Consider the following 19593-nt stretch of genomic DNA (forward strand, 5'->3'; position numbering starts at 1 on the left):
TTTTATGGTTATTAGTATAGAAAATTCTGATTCACAAAGATATTTTCTTACAAATATACTTAAACACATTTGTAGGTTGCTTATCAAGGAAATATAAGCTTCTCTCAAGGACAACTAGAATTCGCTAAGATTTTTTAAATTTAACTTAAGTCATAGTCACTTTTTTGTCTTAAGATCTGGACAAAATTTAAAAAACAACTACCTAAAGATACAGGAAAGTTACCTAAAGCAGGCAAATTCTAGAGGGGAGTCAACACTTGAAACAGGTTGATTCCTGTTTTTACTGCTTTTAGCAGTCAGTACCCTGTGGGGTAGCTCAAATCCTGATAGAAAACTCAGTCTTTCTGGCCTAAGTAACCAGAGAACAGAATTCAGGTTAACTGAAGCCACTGGAAAGCAAGGGAAGAATCTTAAGACAAAAGAGAGACAGAGAAATGCAGCCCCAAATTCTTGTGTAAAATCTGCCCAAATCTGTGACTGAGCCCTGAACGCACTTTCATGGTTGGACTCCAGACAGCTCAGCTAAAAATGAAAAATAAACTGGGATTTGAGCAGCTGCCCAAAAGACATTTTGCAGTTTGAGTCAAACCAAATTATTTAAAACAAAAAAATCAACACTCTCTGGAGGAATATAATAGAATCTAGAGTATCCACAAGATAACATTCACAATGTCCAGGATATGATTCGAAATTCACACCGGTGAACAGCAATATACATCTTATGCCTGTCCTGAGAGGTATCACCTATATAGTATTCCATTCGAGAATGCATAATCTAAGAACACATCAGACAAACTCAAAAGGAAGGATCATTCTATTAAAAAACAAGAAAGGTACAGGGAAGGGAATGTATTCTTCAAAGATATCAACATCACAAAAGTCCAAAACAGAGAAAATGTTCAAGATTAAAGGAGACTAAAGAGCTACATCATATATTACATGTATAAGTGCAATATATGTTGCTAGACTGGATCCTTTCTTGATAGGAAAAATGCCATGAAAGACGCTCTTGGGCAATTGAAAATATTAGAATTTGCAAGAGAGATTAGAAAAAGTATCAATGTTAAAATTACTGAAGTTGGTAACTGTACCATGATTACGGAATAAAATATCATTTCTCTTAGGAAATACACACTGAAGTATTTAGGAATAAAGAGTTTATGACATATGTGACTTACTCTTAAATGGAAAAAAGTGTATATATGTATGTATGCTTGTGTGGTATGCATAGAGAAAGAAGGAGCATGAGCACAGATGATAAAGCAAATGGGACAAAATGTTAGGTTATTGGCATTCTGAAAAAAGGGTATATAAATGTTTTTGAACTATTATAATTTTTCTGAAGATTTAAAATTATTTCCAAATAAAAGCTTTTAAAAAATTATAAGGTTAAACTTAAATTAAAAATACTCTTGATCTAGAAAGTCTTTTTTATCTCCTTGAATACTATTTTTCTCTATAGTTTTTTTTTTTGAATAACAAAGGCTTATCTTGAAAAATTGAATTAGGCGTACATGGTTTCTATTCATGTTCTTTATTCCAAATGGCAAATGAGAAGAACCCTCTGTTGGATGGTATCCAACTCCAACTGCATTATATAGTTACCCATAGTCACCTGTGATATTTTTCTCACGATTCTTGACAGTTTCAATTTAAAATGCATTTTGTGTTACTTTATTCCTTCTATTTCATCTCTGAAGTCATTGTTTTTGATGGCTTTCATGTATCTGATGACCTGGTTTTACGTGTTATGTGCAGGGTATTATATATTATTAAATATCAGTAAAAGTTAATTAATTTATTAAATTTTTGCTAAAGTGCAGTTGGCCCTCTGTATCTGTAGGTTCAGCATCCATGATTTTAACCAACTGCAGAAAATATTTGAAGAAAATGTTACGTTGTGCTGACATGTACTATGTAGTTAAGACTGTGCTAGATATGTAGAGGCTTTTTTTTCTTGTCATTATTCCCTAAACAAAACAGTATAATAAGTATTTACATAAAATTTACATTGTATTAGGTATTAGAAGTAATCTAGAGATGATTTAAAGTATACAGTAGGATATGCCTAGGTTTTATGCAAATACTACACCATTTCATGTAAGGGACTAGGGCATCTGCGGCAGGGTGGGAGGAGATCTGGAACCAATCCCCCATAAATATGGAGAGACAACTCTACAGTCTTCCGATAGATTTATAAACACTGTGTTCTAATTTTAAAGCCTTTAATTTTAAGATGTTAATTATAACAAAACTGTGTATAAAGAAAAGCCAAAACAAGTTTTTTATACAGTGTAATACGATGGTTCTTCCCATTGTGGGGTGATATTGAAATATTTGTTGTCTCAGAGTGATTAGAGGCCTTAGCTTCCCTTCCTTGCAGGGTTTTAATTAGAAGATAAATTTTATTGGTAAAATGATAATGTTACTTTATTGTATATGCTTTTTCCATTGTAAACCATTCCTTCTCTGCGCTGGGCTCCTCAAGAAGATTAAATTCCTTGGAATTTATTTGACTAATTTCCATCTGTCATTTCACCTGGCATTTTGATGTCCTCTTCTTTTAACTTTACATTGTTTGGATATTTTTACTTGTATATTTCTTATAATAGCAGTAGTATTCATGTGATACAGATAAATACTTTTCATTCTTCAACAAGGATTTATTAAGCAACTGTTAGGTGCCAGTGCTCTGCTAACATTCTATAAGTAATATAAAAAAGAAATAGAGAGATAGAAATTTTAATTCTGTGTAGTTTACAGTCAATCTGGGGATATAAGACATATTTAAATGAAAATAGTTTTCTAAATCTAAGGTAGTGATACAGTAGAAACTCTGGAGCCTCACGCAGAGACTGTGTGCATAGAGCTCTAGGTTTCTAAGCAAGGGGAGAGTTGTTTTGAACTGGAATTAATCTTTCTTTTTTTCTTGAGGGAAGTGGTCCTAGAATCAGACTTTGAATAATGTCTAGGTTTTGAATTGACAAGCTGAAAAGTTCAGTATGTGCCAAGTAGTAGGGGTGAGGAGATTTGGGGAAAGGAGAATGAGAATATTTTGTTAGAGAGTGTTAAAGGAAACTGGTTTTAACTGGACTGGATAGTGGGAAAAAAAGATATCAGTTGGTAAAGGGCTTAAGAACCTACCGAATAGATCAGTTTGGACTGACTATGAAAAGCATCATATTCTTAACTGGTTAACAGACACATCAGAAGAGCAGTGTTTCAGAAAGGTGAATCCGACAAGGACATAGAAGATGAGTTTAGATTACAAAGATATGAGAAGAAGGGGAAACCAGTTGGAAGCCTATTGTAATTTAGGTTTTAGTTTATGAAAATTTAGGTTAGGATGGTGGCAAATTTAAATGGAGGAAGGCAAATGTTAGAATAAAGATGAAGTTTCAGGAGGAGGCTGAGGAAGATGAGGTAGGCAATGACAATTTGAATGGTCTGGAGAGAAGTGATCAGAGCCCACAGACAGAGTACTTTCCATGGAGAGGTAGAAGGTTGAGGGGTATGAGGCAGCTGGGGTTTATACATTGTCTGTTCAGGAAAGGCTGAGTCAAATGAAGAGTTCCCTCCTGCCCACCTCTTTAAGACAGGGGGAAACTTCTAAGTGATAGAAGCAGAAGAAAAAAAGCAAGAAAAATAATCCACTATTTTAAGAGCTTTCAAAGAATTCTTCCACTTCCAGGTCAGTGTTCTAACAGCTCTTGTTTCACATTGCTTAATGGCTGCCTTGCTTATTTTTACTTCAGATCCAGAAACAGCAAGGCCTAGCAATTCCAAAATCACCACCACACTGGGTCTGGTCGTCCATGCTGCAGGTAGGGAACCCCTTTCTTTTGTGCTGCGCAGTGAGAAGACAGTGTTTACTTCACAGGGACCATCCTCATGAAATGCTCTTGGGCTGGCCTTCAGGAAAAGGGTTGCTTAATGAAGTCCTCCAATACAAGCTCAAGCCCTGGTGTATTCAGCGTCAGGGGTTTATAGCTAACAATGGTTTTTTTACTGGTTGAAAATATTTCATGGCACGTAAAAATTACATAAAATTCAAATTTTAGTGTTCATACATAAAGTTTTACCGGAACATAGCCGTGCCTACTTGCTTACATATTATCTGTGCCTGCTTCCACACAATAATGGCCGAGTTGAGTAGTTGCAAGAGACCAAATGGCTGGCAAAGCCTAAAATATTTCCTATCTGTCCCTTTAAGAAAATTTTTCTGACCTCTGCCCAAGAATCCCATCTGGAAAAGGGCCTCAGCACTTTTGTACTGAACAGCCCTGCTGCCCAGTATATACCCGAAGTGTCAGTTTAGGCAGAGGTGGGCTGTAGACTGCAGCCAGTCTGAGTAGAAGGATTCTGTCATTGACAAAGACTGTGAAAGGTGGCACACTATCATCTGGACCTTTCTAGTATCACATGCTTTTCTAACAGAATTCATCCATTCAACCAGCATTTACTCATTATATATAAATCATCTATAGAGTTCTAGTGTCTTTGTTTTTTCATCTGCAAGATGCAGAGATGCGTCCTTTGAAATTCTTCAATATTTCTGTTATTAAAATTTGATTAATCAGTGAATTTTTGAGCTTCATACTCTTTCTAATAACAACAACAGTAATAGCTGACATATTAAATATTCTGCCCCAGGTGCTAAACTTTTTATATATGTTATCATTTAACCCTCATGAAAACCCTAAGAATATATACTTTATTGAACCCATTTTAGAAATGAGAGGGCAAAAGTTCAGAAAGTTTAAGTAACCTTCCCAGAGTCAAGTCCAGCTCTACTTGACTTTGAAGCTCACACATTCAGCCACTACACTATTATAGTTGTTGTTTATAGTGTTTTATGTTTTGCCTTTTTCAAATTTAGCTGACGGAGTCGCTCTGGGAGCAGCAGCTTCTACTTCACAGACTAGTGTACAGTTAATTGTGTTTGTGGCAATAATGCTACATAAGGTATGCAAAATTTTGGTGTAAGATTTAATATTGAATGTATTCATCATTAAAATTTCTCTTTGGTCATTAATATATTTCTGGAATGAGAAAAATCTTTTAGTTATTTTCATAATTGCTGTTTATTTTAAATAATTTAATAAGTCATTGTTTTTGTCTATCATTTTCTTAAATTTTTACTAGAAGGGGTTTTATTTTTTATGATTACATACATAAACTTGTATTCTCTACAGATTTTTATATTTTATAGTAATTTTTGTTTATAAATGTTTTTCTTATGCTCTTTTCTTGACTGTTTCTCTTTTCCTACTATCTAAGAAACACACACATATACAAATATGATATTTTCTTAGATTAGAACATTTAATTCCTAAAAGGCATAATCAGTCTTAGTACTGTGCTTGGGTGTTTTTGTATGAAAATTTAGTCAAATTACATGTACTTCATAATGTAGAAGCAAGTCACACTTCTGGAGTAATAATAAGGGATAATTTTTCTTTTTCAGGCACCAGCTGCTTTTGGGCTGGTTTCCTTCTTAATGCATGCTGGCCTAGAGCGGAATCGAATCAGAAAGCACTTACTGGTCTTTGCACTGGCAGCACCAGTCATGTCTTTGGTGACATTCTTAGGACTGAGTAAGGTAAATCTGACTCATTCCTAGCTTATCTGGACAAGTGTTTAATTCTTTTGTGATCTACTAGAACTTATGGTCTCTTATGTTGAATTTTCAATTCAATTATTCCCTCAAACTAAAGAAAGATAAAATTAGGAGTAAAAACTTGTAAAAGATAAATGTCTTAATTTCGAGTCAATCTTCCTCATAAATTTTGAGTATTTCCTTATTCATTTAATTTGAAAACTTCTTTCCCATTAGTTTTCAAAAATGTTTGCACAAATACATGATATTTAAAATAATATAACTTAAACCTAACCAACATGCTAATTTTATTTGACAGATATGTATTAAGTTGCAATACCTATTTAATATTTAAGTAGAAACTTGAAGTATAAGTGACAAGCATGCAGCAGCCTTGAGAAGAGTAGGGAATGAGCTGAGATGTATATGTTCATTTAAGACGCAGATTCTTCTACTCCCAGCTCTCATATCACCGAATATTAAATATCCAATCTCTTAGAATCTAAAAACAAAACAAAACAAATGAACAAACAAAACAAAAACAGACTCACAGAGAACAAACTGGTGGTGGCCAGAGGCGAGGGAAGTGAGGGGGATGGGTGAAAAAGTTGAGGAGGAATATAGTCAATAATACTGTGATAAGTTTGCATGGTGGCGGATGGTTACTACACTTAGTGAGGTGATCACATTGTATGGTATATGAATGTCAAATCACTGTATTGTATACCTGAAATTAATATAATATTGTATACCAACTAAACTTAATATATATTTATCTCCAGTTCTTTATCATTGTACTGAACATAGCTTCAGACCTGAAGTGGCATGAATTTGTCAGCTCAGACCCTGCTATTCAAGAAGGACCTTTCTATGCCTTATAATTCTGTCTACTGGGGCTGCAGTTTTTCACAGCAGCCCTCCCCATTTTACTTAAATGTCACCTGGCAGGCAACAGGAAGAAAATTTTAGAACCAAACTGACTCAGGACTGGTTCATGGGAACTGCTTTCCCCCACTCTCTCTCTGAAGGGCACTGATTCTTCTCAGTGTCTTTTGATTCATATTTGATATAGTAAAACTTGTATTAAAAGGAATATATGAGAAATGTGATGGTTAAAGAATGGTTAATCAAGAGTTTATTGATCTGGATTGCTAACAAATGAGGAGCTACGAACCCCTTTCTGTTCACCTGAAGAGCCTTATCGTCTTTCAGTCAATGAGCAATATATAGTTTCAAACAGTATCCTATTTATCACTTCATTAACCAGTATAAGTTTTTAGAACTTTTGAAAGGAAGGAATAATTCTGGAGGTGGGAGTTAGGTTTATGGCATGTTCTTTCCTTAAAATGTTAATTGTCTTAATCCATAAATCCACTTTTTTAATAGAAAAAGTTGAAATTAATTGTGTGAAGATTAGCTTTTGAGATGTGTCTCGGCTCTGTGAGGGTAGGTACTGCACCTTGATTACCACTGTATCGCAAGCACCAGGCTATAGGTCCTTCTTAGTATTAAATATTAATACTAAGATTAGTAGCCTAAACAAATAAATGTATGAATTTTAATATCTGCATTAATAATGCTGTGAATTCCATCTTAAGAATAATATAGGCCAAACCTGTTCAACCAGATTTGAAGTTTGTTTGAAAAGCAGTTGTGTTCATTACCAATAGTCTTAAACCCTTATTTGGAAGCTTTCCATAAATAACATAAATTTACTCTGATCTCAAGATGTCCCCAGTGTCCCAGATAACACCGGTTGTGACTATTGAGTGATTTTTTTTTATTGAGACTTCTTCCTGATCCTGAAGTTTACTTGACGTAATTTTTCTTTTCTCTCTCTCTGAATTCACAGAGCAGTAAAGAAGCCCTTTCAGAGGTCAATGCCACAGGAGTGGCCATGCTTTTCTCTGCCGGGACATTTCTTTATGTTGCCACAGTACATGTCCTCCCTGAGGTGGGCGGAATGGGGCACAGTCACAAACCTGACCCCAATGGAGGGAGAGGCCTCAGCCGCCTGGAGGTGGCAGCCCTGGTTCTGGGCTGCCTCATCCCACTCATCCTGTCAGTAGGACACCAGCATTAAGTGTTCAGGTTCCAACTTCGGTCCATGGCCGCTTGCCATCCAGTGAGAACAGCCAGCACGTGACAGCTGCTCACTTTCTCAGTCTCTCGTCTCACCTCGCCCATCTCCACCTGTATTCCTAGAGTTCAGAGGGAGGTGAGATTAAAACCTGGAGTAATGGAAAGCTTTTAGAGTAGAAACAACACATTACGACTGGATATAGACATTCCGTTGTGTTGTCTTTTAAAAGGCCCTGGGCATTTTGAGTTTTGATGTTTCTCTTAACCCTATTCTCAGGGAAGGTGGAATTCAGTTTTAAGGAAAAGTGGAGAACTTTATACTCAAAATGAAATAGTAATTATGACAGTACAGTGTTCTGTAATTAAATCTCTTAGTTTAGAGGCTCTGCCACTTTATCCATTGGTTTTTAACGTGGTTCTCACCGTGTAAGACTGGTGCTTTAGCATCTATGCCACATGCCTTGGTAGAAGGTCATAATGCCCGCTGTCTTAGATGCTAAAGGCAACTGTAGTTAATTTGGGGCTAGAGTCAGGAAAATGATGGCAAGACACATTGAAAGTTGACTTTATATTCGAGAGAGATATCCACTGAAAAGGGGGCATCTGGAGGATTTTAACACCTTCTGCACGTGCCTCTTTGAAGAGAGCCTGCCGTTCACCAAATGAGGCAACACAAGTGGACTAGCTTCTCAAGAGGTGACTGGTATTTAGTAGCATTTCTTTTCAAGTTCTCCTTTGCAGAACACCTGCCTCCAACACATTCTTATAGAGGAACCAAGTTCTAGTAGGTTCAGGCCTAGGCTTTCCTTCAAGAACAGTCAGATCCCAAAGTATCTTTGGAAATTAAGCGAGGTTAAATTTTAAGTGAATTTGGATAGTTACTGACATCTTTGTAATAACCTTTTTTAAAGTAAGATTACCAAAACCTGTGTTGTCGGGTTTTTTTCTTTTTAAGTATTTATCTTAGCAGACCAGCAGTCCCTCTGGCAAAATACTTGGCGTCCCTTTGGGAGTGCTAGGTCAGTGTCACATAAGCACCTGTAGCAGTGAAGAAAGTCAAGATTAACACAAATGGGGTGTTTGCCTGTTCATTTAAATCTTATTGAAATCATGTCTTTTGTCTCTTCATCTTTTCCATGCTTTTATCCTAACTTTTCCCTCAAGCCCCTCCTCCCTACAATTTGTTGCTTACTGCTGGTGGCGATATTAATATTTGTGAGTTGAGTTTTCAGCAGGACAACCACTTCTTGAACTGTGATGATGATAATAATATTGCCTCTGTTCTTTATTCCCTTCAGTGAAGTTACCTTTGTGTCAAGTGCAGCTTTGTTAAGCCCTTAAAATATCACTTCCTCATATATGAGATGACACAATCACTAATATTCTGGTAACTTAAACAATTGAGATAGTAAAAATGTTTAACAGACTAGGATGATTTTTCTATATTTGCCAAAATCCCTGTAAACCTTGTGTTATTAAATAAGCGTATAATATTGTATTATTAATTTATTTTGATTTTCTGTACCATTTCAAAAACACAGTACACAGAGAGAGAACCAAGACTTCTTCAGGGCAGTGGATTTAGGAGTTTGTAAAATGTTTTATATGATGCATATGCCAGCATGCCTGTGATTTCTTTATTTTCTTTCTAGATTTGTCACTGAGTCAGCAGCTGTGGAAATAGAACTTGAGAGCCCTCTACTGGCTGTAGACCAAAGTAGCATAAATAAGATTTGGTTTTGTATAGTGGCTGGCAATCATTGCATACAATATTAAAACCAACAGAAGGTACAGTATAGAAAGTATCAGTGACTTTCCTGATAACAACTCTGACTTATGAGAGTCACGGGGTTTCATCTGGTCCTTCAAAGTGACGTTGTTGCTTTGATTCTCCCTGGAAATTTACTCTGATAAATGAATAGCACATTTTAATGTCAGTCTGGTTTGGTTTGGATAGTAGCACTTTCTATCATATTGTTGTGTGCAATGATGAGAAATTTTTCTGCTGGCCAAAGCCTCTTACAGCAGTGCCTTGACATCACACTTACAAGTTTAGCTAGAATATCTTGCTGGGTAGGGCTTTGAACTCTGGCAAGGATTGAACCATCTAATTTCCAAATTTGCCTTCCCCTCTGGACTTCACATTAACAGGCAAACCTTCCAAGGCCCATCAGCTCTCAGAAGCTATGGGCTTTCCCAGATTTTAAAGCTGCTGCATCAGGAACTACTCATTTCTCTCCTGATCAGCAGGCAGAAATAGCCATACTAACTTTATAGGGCTCAAATGCATCTTCAGGCAGCAGGGAACTGAGCAGCATGGCAGAGGCTTCCTACACTGAGGGAAGAACTTGCTTGTGGTGGGCATTGTCCCAGGAGAGGCCATATCAACAGTTACTTATTGGCATATTTCAGTTCTGTTTTCCTCTTATTTAAAACTGCCTCCTCAGATGTGGATGCCTTAATGCTCTCACACATTTGAAAACATTGGCAATACTTAAGTTGCTGCCATGATTACAGGTGGAATTATTTGCTACCAAAGAGATGCAATTGATGATGAAAAGCATGGTCCTTCCTTCCTTATAACCAAAGTTAATCTTAATTGCAATTTGGCTCCTTTTCCTTGGTAGGGATAGACTTTCTTCAGATTCCTAGTACTCTCATAAATGGCAAATTGAGTTGAAAACTACTACTGATCCATTCCCTTCACTTATTCTTCAGTGAATTGCTTATCAGTTTCTATTTCCCTGAAGCAGCAGTGTTCCAGGTCTGGCAGTTTTCCTGTGCATGCTACTGCCAAACTTCTTTTTTTCAGCAAAAGTTCTGCACTGGTGTGTAGAGTTGGAAACAGTACCACCTACAGAGGCTATATCTTCTTTCTTCCCACGCCCCCAATTGCCTTTTAGTTCCCTGTTCAAAACAGCCGAGTTAGCCCTATTTCTATGTTTTGAATTATTAGAAAAAAAGAGAGGTGGCCATTTTGAGTGGTCAGTTCTTTGTAGAAAGAAGAAAATATGTTTTTTTACTGGCCTACTTCTAAGTGTCACTGCCTGGTTTTTCTGTCTTTCAGGGATTAGAACTGGGAGGACACACCAGCATTGGAGTGTATTAAGCCCCTCAGACACGTGGTAGTGAAGTACTGAACACAGAAACTGTATGTTAATAGCACAAGCCCCCAAAGAACATTCCTGCTTTTAGGGCTCCTGGGCCCCTTGGGAGATCAAGAATAATGACCAGATTCACCCCAAACTGCTACAGTGTCAGGTGAAAATCCTCTGAAGGTGTTCTTTAGGGGAACCTTCCTTGCATTGGAAAATTTCTGCTCACTACAGAGTGGTCCACATCACCCAAAGAGCACTATTGAAGATGCTATAAAATTAAAACCAATGATGTGGCCCCTTTGTACACGAGACCTCTAGATTCACCTGAGGAGACCTGAGGGAAATTTGTGACTTGTAGGAAAGGACTAGACATCCATTAGGAATTCTCTAGATATGCTCAGCCTAATACAAGAAGATTAGTTTTGACCTTATTTCTGAAAGCATCTTGTAGCAAATTGGAAGTCTCACGGGATAACACTGCAGTTCCCCTGGTTCAGTAGCCTGAACAGTGATTTTAAATGTCCCTTTTTCTGGATCCTTTGTAAACATGAAATCATTCCATGGATGGCTGCCTTATAATTTTGTCTCTTTCCACTTAAATTGTGAATGGTTAAAAGAATTTTTTTGCTGTTTTCTGATTTGTTTTATGATAATAAATTTTTATTAGTGCATACCTTATGTGAGTGACTCATTACTTATTTTCTCGGCAATTTGTTTTTTCTGTTTGGTGACCAGACTTGACCCACACTTGAACATCAGAAAAGACAGTGAAAAGCTCTGAAAGGCAGAGGAAAGATGTACCACTATGTGCACATCCTTTAGAGAGGGAGGGAAGGAAAGGAGGAGAGGAGATTAAGAACCGAACACGCCATCTGCCCCTAAAGATACCAATTTGTTGATGGTTTTTTTGCTTTGCCATTGTCGTTAGCATATATTCTTTATGAAGGTAGCTGTCTACTCCAGAAAAGAGAAGCAGGCAATGGATCCCAGTTACGGGATTCATCGCAAGGGCAGAGTTGCTATAGGAGTACATAAAGGCTGTTGACAACTGACCCTGGGAATAGAGATTTATATAAAAATGCAGTTTGTAAATTTGATCAATGTTTTCTCCCTTTGTGGACTTTAGTACTGGAGCTCATTTTTAAACATATTTAGATAAGCATTATACACAGTAATATATCACTTAAATATAGAGTTTGTATGTTTAGTCATTAGATTTCATTTATTACTAGTCCACTTTGTGCTGCTTTTTCTTTAGGTTTCACATGTGCTACAGCAAGTTACAAAGGTTGTGCCTAGAGTATTACATGTTTTCTGAAAACCTCTCCTCATCATGAAGAAAATAGGCAAAAAGGACGTGTATTCACATTTCCTGCCAGAAGCCTTCAGGTGAAGTGCCTACATCCCTCCTTTGCCTTGAGCAGTGGCCATCGAAATCTTAGGAAGCTGGCATTAATAAGGCTTCCTACTGCCTTGAGATCAAAATGTATATATAGTATGTAGGTTTAGCCCAAATGGCTGGCAATCCTTATTTTGTTTCTAATTCTAAGCTAGAGCTGCATCCCACAATCCGGTTTCTATAATGTAAGAAATAAGCAACCTCGTGTCTTGTGCCTATGTCTAGAAAGCCCTTCCCTCAGCTCCGTCTCCTCCTTCAGGTCTTGATCCACAGTCTCCTTCCATTAGGCCTCCTGTTCTGCCCTATTTAGAATTGTATTCTGCCCTCCCACCCCACCCCACCCCCACGCTGTTCTATTTCTTTTTCTATAGCACTGATTACCGTTTTAATCTGCTTCGCAATATGTCTTTACTTTGTCTCTCTTCCCCACTAAAATATCAACTCCAGGAAGCTAGGCTCTCAATAGTATATATGTGTTAAATTAATTGATCTGCCCTGAGGGGGCACTCTTTTCCTAATCCGTGCTCCCCCCACCCCCTCCACCAGCTGCTGCCCTGATTCCTGGCAGAACCAGCTGCTGGCCTTACGTGTAGCTCCGCCTTCGTCTCACATTGGGGTGAGGGCTGCTTGGGAATTAGCAACAAGGTTGGGAGTCAAAAAAGACATGGGACTGAGTATACAGGTGGAAAATTAACTGGGTTTAGGTTACTAATCCAGTACTAACTTTAGTAAAGTACTGTGTGACTGATTTGGGGATCTGAACATTCGGATCCCATTTCTGGCTCAGCTACCGATTTCTGTTGCAGTGTTAGCCACTGCCCAGTTTTACAAATATTGGATAGGAATGTGTATGAAAGTGTGTGTCCCACTCTGGTGGCCTCATTTACAGAAGGATCCTGACATTCAAGCATCACCGGACGAGGGAGCCCAGTGGAGAGGGGATGGAAAGCCAGGATGTTGGAGGAGGTGTGGAAGGAACTAGACTGTTTACCTATGTCTGGAGGCTCTTGGGGGACAGAATTTGATAACCATCATTAAATACTCAAAGGCTGTCAGGAGCAGGAGGGCATATATCCTACATTTTCCAGAGGGTAGAATGGGAAGTAAGCTGAACACTGCCTCTTCTCCACTTATTATTCACCTCTTCCTAGTTAATTGAGCCCTTCCTGTGGACCGGGCACTCTTAGGTGCTGAGTGTACAAAACGGAGTAAGGGTAAGGCCAGTCCTTAAAGAGTTTGCGGTTCAGTGAGGGATTCAAACCAGAAAACACAATTGCTGATAGTGCAGTAAGTACTGGGAGACAAGGAAGCACAGGCTGCTCAGAGAACACGTGGGGGCAAGGAACACAGAGTGGGGGTTTCAGGGAGAAGGTCTAGAGGGAGATGAGACCTGAGCTGAATTCAAAGGCTGAGCGGACTGAGCTAGTGACGAAGGTGGGAAAGGTTCTCTGAGCGGGAAGACCTGCATGGGCCAAGGCTGAAGGAGAGGGGAGGCCAGAGGTGTGCAAGACACTCAGTCCCCTAGATGACTTCTAAGCTTCCAGATTTAAAATTGTACAGATAATTAGGCCTAGCAATTCCTGGTGCCATCTTGGCTGGCCTCTGGGTTCCTGCCTGCACACGGATGACTCTTGGATGTGGTAGCCTGCAGTTTCCAGATCTTTGCCCCGCAGTGGCTCCTCTGGTACTTTGAGGTGTTGCTTGGTGACATTTCCCCTCCCTCATCCCTGCTCGTCTCCCCCACTTCCTGGCTAGGGCCCAAGGACTCCCTTCATTCCACTTCTGAATATCTGTGTCATAGTTGTATACAGAGGACCTGACCTGGCCTGGGAGGGGTGCCCAGTCTTCCTGCTATCCTTTGCTTCTCCCTTCCCAACACTCCTGTATCATCTGCTCTCCTATATTTAAGGGACACACCCTGGAAGAGGAAGTTTCCCCTCCTACTATCTTCCTCTGTATTATCACAGTCTCCGCAAAGCCTCCACCCTCTACCTCTAGTTTGCTTCCAGCTCTCTAGCCCCTGTGTGACGGGTCTTTCCTGGGCTGAGGGCGGAGGGTGGGAATGGGAGAGGCACATGAATGTGAGTAGAACTTACATTACGCTCTCTTTTGTCCCCACATTCGCCCTGCCCTGTACTTTGAGAAACCAGAAAAGAACATGCTATTTAACCTGGAAAAAATATCGCAAGGATAGTGCATGCTGAGAGTTGAAAGGGCCCCTTTTTAATATATGAAGCCATGAGGGTTTCAAAGTAATTTAGACCTTGGGCAAAGATGGAGCTAACACTGGTGCCAAATCCCTGGCATCTGGTCCAATGATTTGCTAATTCTGTTCTAGATGTGAAACCAGCACCCTGGCCTTTCCTCAGACATTCTGGGAGAGTGTGTGACACGGTAACAACAAATGGCTTTCGGCTTATTGGCCAGACTGAACACATCCCCTCTCCCCCACAGAAAAGAAATATACTTGCTGTTAAAAGCCAAATGAATGTATACATTTTAATCTGCACATCACCCACGAGGGGGAGCACTGAATACCTTAATGATGATAGGTGTTGGATGCTGAGAGGCCGTGGGAATGCTGTGGAATGGCAGGCAGGGCAGCAAGGTCCTTGGGCCACCTTCAGAAACATTTCTTGGCAACCTCGGGTGTGAGTGGTTGTTGGGCAGAGAGGTCAGAAGCCTAGCAAGAGGCTGCCCCTGCCGATAAGAAGAAAACTAGTGCAAGGGACTCTAGTCTCAGGACATCTCCAAGGGAGGACTGCCCGAGATAGGGCAGTCAGTCTGTGCGCACACATGCTCTCCTTTTCTCCCCCTTACTCCTTTGGCCTACTGGCTTTGAACCTGCACATGGTGCCCTCTACCCCACCGCCCTCCCTCTCAGGTCCATTACAGTTCAAAAAGAGATGTGTTTTAATCCTCAGAAGAAATAGTGGCAGCAGGAAAGCCTTCACCCAAGAGTCATTTGAGCTGAATCTTGAAGTAAGATTTTGAGAAGATAAGAAGAAAAGCATTCTAGGCTGAGGGAACAACAAGTGAAAAGATGTGAAAGAGCATGGTGGCTTCTCAGAATATTAGGGACGGGGAGTGACGGGGGGTGAGCCTGGACAATAGGTCAGGACCAGATCGTGGAGGGTATTATAGTCAAAGCTCAGGAGTTGAGAGCTGGAGTCAAAGGAAGGGAGACCTCACCAATGGCTTTAAGATGGAGACACACATGATCAGCTTCGGGCCTTGAAAAGATCACATGGATGATGGTGGTGAGTGGGGATTCCTTGGGGAGTCCTGCTGTGGATGGGAGAGTCATTTGAAAAGACTATTGCATAGTCCAAGTGGAAGGGAAGGTCTATATGAGGCAAGTTGGGAGGCCCAGAGAGGTCTGGTGATTGTCCTTTGTTCACACAGCTAATGGCAGAGCTGGACTTAAACCTATCAACATGAAAAGTAGGTGACAAGTCTACCATCTAAAGATTTTCAGTCACCCCACAGACTGTTTTATAGACGAGGGAAAGCTGAGGGCCTGAGAGGGCAGTCTCCATTTGGCTGGCAAACTGAAACAAGAATATGCAGCACCCGAACAGAGGCCAAGTGAAGAAAAATCAATTCAGTATTTGTTTAGCACATATTACATGCCCTGCACTCTATCCTCAAGGAGCTCAGTCTGGAAGAGACGTAAACACATAGAGAAAAACTCTAAACAAGGTACTAGAATGGAAGGATGGGCAGAGGTCCACGGGAACCACGAAGAGGGTATAGTTTCAGCTGAACTCCCCTGTGGTATCCAGGAGAGGAGCCTGCCTGATGGAATTAAAGTCAGAGGAGGGAAAGAGTTTCCATGGAAGAGATTTGGTGCTGCGACGGGGCCTGGCTTAAAGCCCAGACCTTTATACCTCTTCTGCTTCCTGGCCAGATAGGAATACTTGTGCTGAGCCCAACCATCAGACTGTCACGTGTGCAAGGAAAGCTCAGGGAACCTAGAATAGGAGCATTCCTGGGTCTCTCACTTGACCCCAGTGTGGTCTACCCACGTGAGAGTGGGGTCAGGGACAGAAGACGGCTGGGAACTGAGGAGGTTGTACTGTGGGAAGAGACACTTTTGTCCAGGTTGTTGGGAGCTTTTGAAGCCCAATCAAGATGTGACTCCAGGGAGACTCTTGTCACTGTTTCCTGTCTGAGAATGTCTTCCTGCCCATTCCTGGCTGGAGTGGGTTAAGAAAGACTATTCGAAGTGTAAGATCAGAGAGCTGGATCCCAGTAAGTACTCACACATTTAACTGCTCCAGGTTAGTCATATAGATTGGCCATTATAGCTAATAATACCTGTTTTATTAAATGGCTAATACCTGTTTCATGGAAGAATGATATACTGTCACAGGAGTCTGCAGATTATGGACAAAAGTAACATTATGAAAATATATGTTCTTTTGTACAGTAAAGGAAACAAAGTGAAAAAACCTACAGAATGGGAGAAAATATTTGCAAACCATTTATCTGATAAGGGGTTTATATCTAAAATATATAAGAAACTCATACAACTCAGTAGCAAAAAAATAAATAACCTGATTGGAAAATGGGCAAAGTACCTGAATAGGCATATTTCCAAAGACATACAGGTGGCCAACAGGTGCACGAAAAGGTGCTCAACATTACTAATCATCAGGGAAATGCAAATCAAAACCACAATGGAGAGATGTTGGTCAAAGGCTACTAGCTTTCGGTTATAAGTTCTGGGGATATAACATACAGTTAATAATACTATATTGTATACTTGAAATTTGCTAAGAAAGTAGAACTTGAATGTTCACACAGACACCAAAAACAAACAAACAAACAAACAAATAAATAAATAGCCGAGTTGATGGATGTGTTAACTAATCTGATTATGGTAAGCATTTTCCAATGTATACGTGTATTAACTCATCACGTTGCACACTTAAAAAATCACGTTGTACAACCTAAATATATACAATTTTTATTTTCAACCATATCTCAATAAAGCTGGGGAGAAAATAAAAACTACAAGAAAAATAAAATGTGTGCTCATTATTATTAGGAGTCTGTCCCTACACACAGCTGGGATATTACAGTCCAAGTAGAATTGAGTCTTCAATTCTGCAAGAACTTAGAACCTTAGGTGAGTTGGCAATTGAGAGAAATTCCTAGACAAAAAGAGAAAAACTGAAAGAGATGGCTAGCATTTTCCCAGACTGAAATTCACATGGTACTGTGCTGCAGTGTGACGGGTGTAGGCTTAGGATTCAGACCAAATCAAGTAACTCTATCTTGATCCTGCTACTTTCCTTCACTTAACACATATTTGAGGGTCTGTCATGTTCCAAGAAGTGACTAGCTGAGTGACCTTAGGTAGACACCATTTTTTAACTTCATTTTTCTCGTGTGGAAAACTAAAAGTAATACGTACTTCATTGGGACCGTTTCAAAAATTAAGTGAAAATAGATAAGATGTAAATAATATATTTAGAACATCAGCTCTGTGTTTCAGCGTGTGGGGCTCTCAGGACCCTGAGTTTCTGTCCCTGACTGGTCTTAGTTCCTGATAAGGTTGGGCAGCCCTGGCCCACACTTGGTCTGGGGTACTGGATTGGCACCTAGCTTGTTTTGTCTTCTGCAGAACTATCAGGCATTCGGCACTCCCACCAGCTGGGACGGAGAGCACAATGAAAGCAGAAACCTCTTCTCCCAAGGCTGACTTAGCATGAATTGAGCTGCTTAGTTGAATGAAGCAGAAGCCCCTTAAGTATCTAGTGGTTCATCAAACACATGCTGTTTGCCTCAGGGCAGTCTTTCCATTTGCCATTAGTTATAGTATGTTCACAGAGGGGATGGGCAAAGATTGATTTGTCTTTGCCACTGAAGAAACTTGTATTCTATTTCTTCCATTGAAGACACCGAATCCCAGGAAACATCTGTGCTCACCCAGCCCTTCTTCTTGGGAAGGACTTCCTGAAGAATTATTTTTCCAGGTATCCTGCCTTTCTCCCACCTATGGCTCACGAGCTCATGACTAGTCTTTCATCACACACAGCCAAAGCTGGTACTGACCTGATTAAGCAGAAAATAATTAAAAAGATATTGGCAGAGCTAGAGAACCAGGCCTGACCAGAGGTGAATCTTCCTGGAATGCTACCTAAAACCATGCTGTGGAAGCTACTTCTGCCACAGAGCACTTGATGCTGCCATCTGTGTGCAGCCAGGAGCCTACCTACTCGTGACCGTCACTGCAGCCAGTGCAAATGCTGCTTGCTGCACTGGGAATGCAATCTTGTAGCCACAGCTTACCACAAACCAAGTTAGATGCCTTTGGTACTGATTTCCCTTGAGAAAACTGATGTGTAGACACGCTTTTTCCTCATGTCATCTGCAACTCAAAGTCCTGTCCTGGTTCCCTGACTGGTGAACTTCATACCACAGGCTTCTAACACAAATTTTCAAGCTTTTAACTGGGGAAAGCAGGGCTCCCAAAGTGGGAAATTTCCCCAGCATTAGAACATGTGTCAAAAATAGCCAAACGCGTGTGAAATGTCCACTTTATACTCTATCCACCAGCTCTCATCATCTTCCTAGTTCAGTCTCCTCCCACTATGGACCCAGACCCTAAGCCTTGCGTTAATGCTGAGCCTCAGATGTTCTTCAGGGGCACATGTGACATGAGGGGCACAAGGGAGTTCAGATGGGTCTCTTTGGGTAGAAATCAACAAGGGGATGCTGCCTTGGGCTTGGAAATCACAAAGTTGGTTAGGGGGTCAGGGTGCATGGAGCCCTTTAGGAGGTCTTTCTTAACTAGACTCATAAAATGTTAGTCCTGGGAAGGCCTGAGGAAGCATCTAGTGAGGATACAAACTCAGATGCCTACAAGGAGGAGCCAGTCAGGCAATAAGTGAAGGAAGCCGGCTGAGCAAAGGACGGTGGCTCTACAGAGAATGACATTTTAGGCATTAAGATTTTAAATTTTGAAAAAGTCACGCAAATGTTAAGAATCAAAGTGGTTGCCTGGGAAGGAGTAAGGGATGAGGAGTTGACTAGACAGGAACATGAGAGAACTTTCTGGGGTGATGAAAATGTTCTGCATCTTGCTTCTGGGTGGCGGTTACTCTGTATACATTCATCAGATAAACTTCATTAAATGAATACTTAAGTTCTGTGCATTTTATCATATATTAATTATACTTCTTTTTTTTTTTACTTAGACAAGTTAATAAAGTTTATCTATAATCAGATTTGGCTCTCAGGCTACCCATTTGCAAACTTCTGTTTCATTAGGACTTCTTTAACATTCGAGGAATCAGAGACCCTGAGAGGGGGAGTGATTTTCCCAAGGGCGCCGGTGACTCTTGACTGCCCGGAGATGGTCTGCGGCTCCTCAGCTTGGAAAGGATGACTGCGGCGTGGTCTGA

General features: G+C 40.1%; 1 protein-coding gene across 1 annotated transcript in view; it reads left to right on the forward strand.

Annotated features, from left to right (window-relative positions):
* SLC39A9 (solute carrier family 39 member 9) overlaps positions 1 to 11452 on the forward strand; it is a 36916-nt gene extending 25464 nt beyond the window's left edge. Inside the window, exons 4-7 of the mRNA XM_039875354.1 lie at positions 3756 to 3824; positions 4880 to 4965; positions 5468 to 5602; positions 7452 to 11452. Of these exons, the coding sequence (XP_039731288.1) occupies positions 3756 to 3824; positions 4880 to 4965; positions 5468 to 5602; positions 7452 to 7682 (521 nt within the window). The 3' untranslated portion in view covers positions 7683 to 11452. The remainder of the gene's footprint in view (positions 1 to 3755; positions 3825 to 4879; positions 4966 to 5467; positions 5603 to 7451) is intronic.
* Positions 11453 to 19593: the final 8141 nt, after the last annotated feature.

The sequence above is a fragment of the Pteropus medius genome, unplaced genomic scaffold, assembly GCF_902729225.1.
Source record: "Pteropus medius unplaced genomic scaffold, Ma_sr-lr_union100, whole genome shotgun sequence".
In the NCBI taxonomy this organism is placed as follows: Eukaryota; Metazoa; Chordata; class Mammalia; order Chiroptera; family Pteropodidae; genus Pteropus; species Pteropus medius.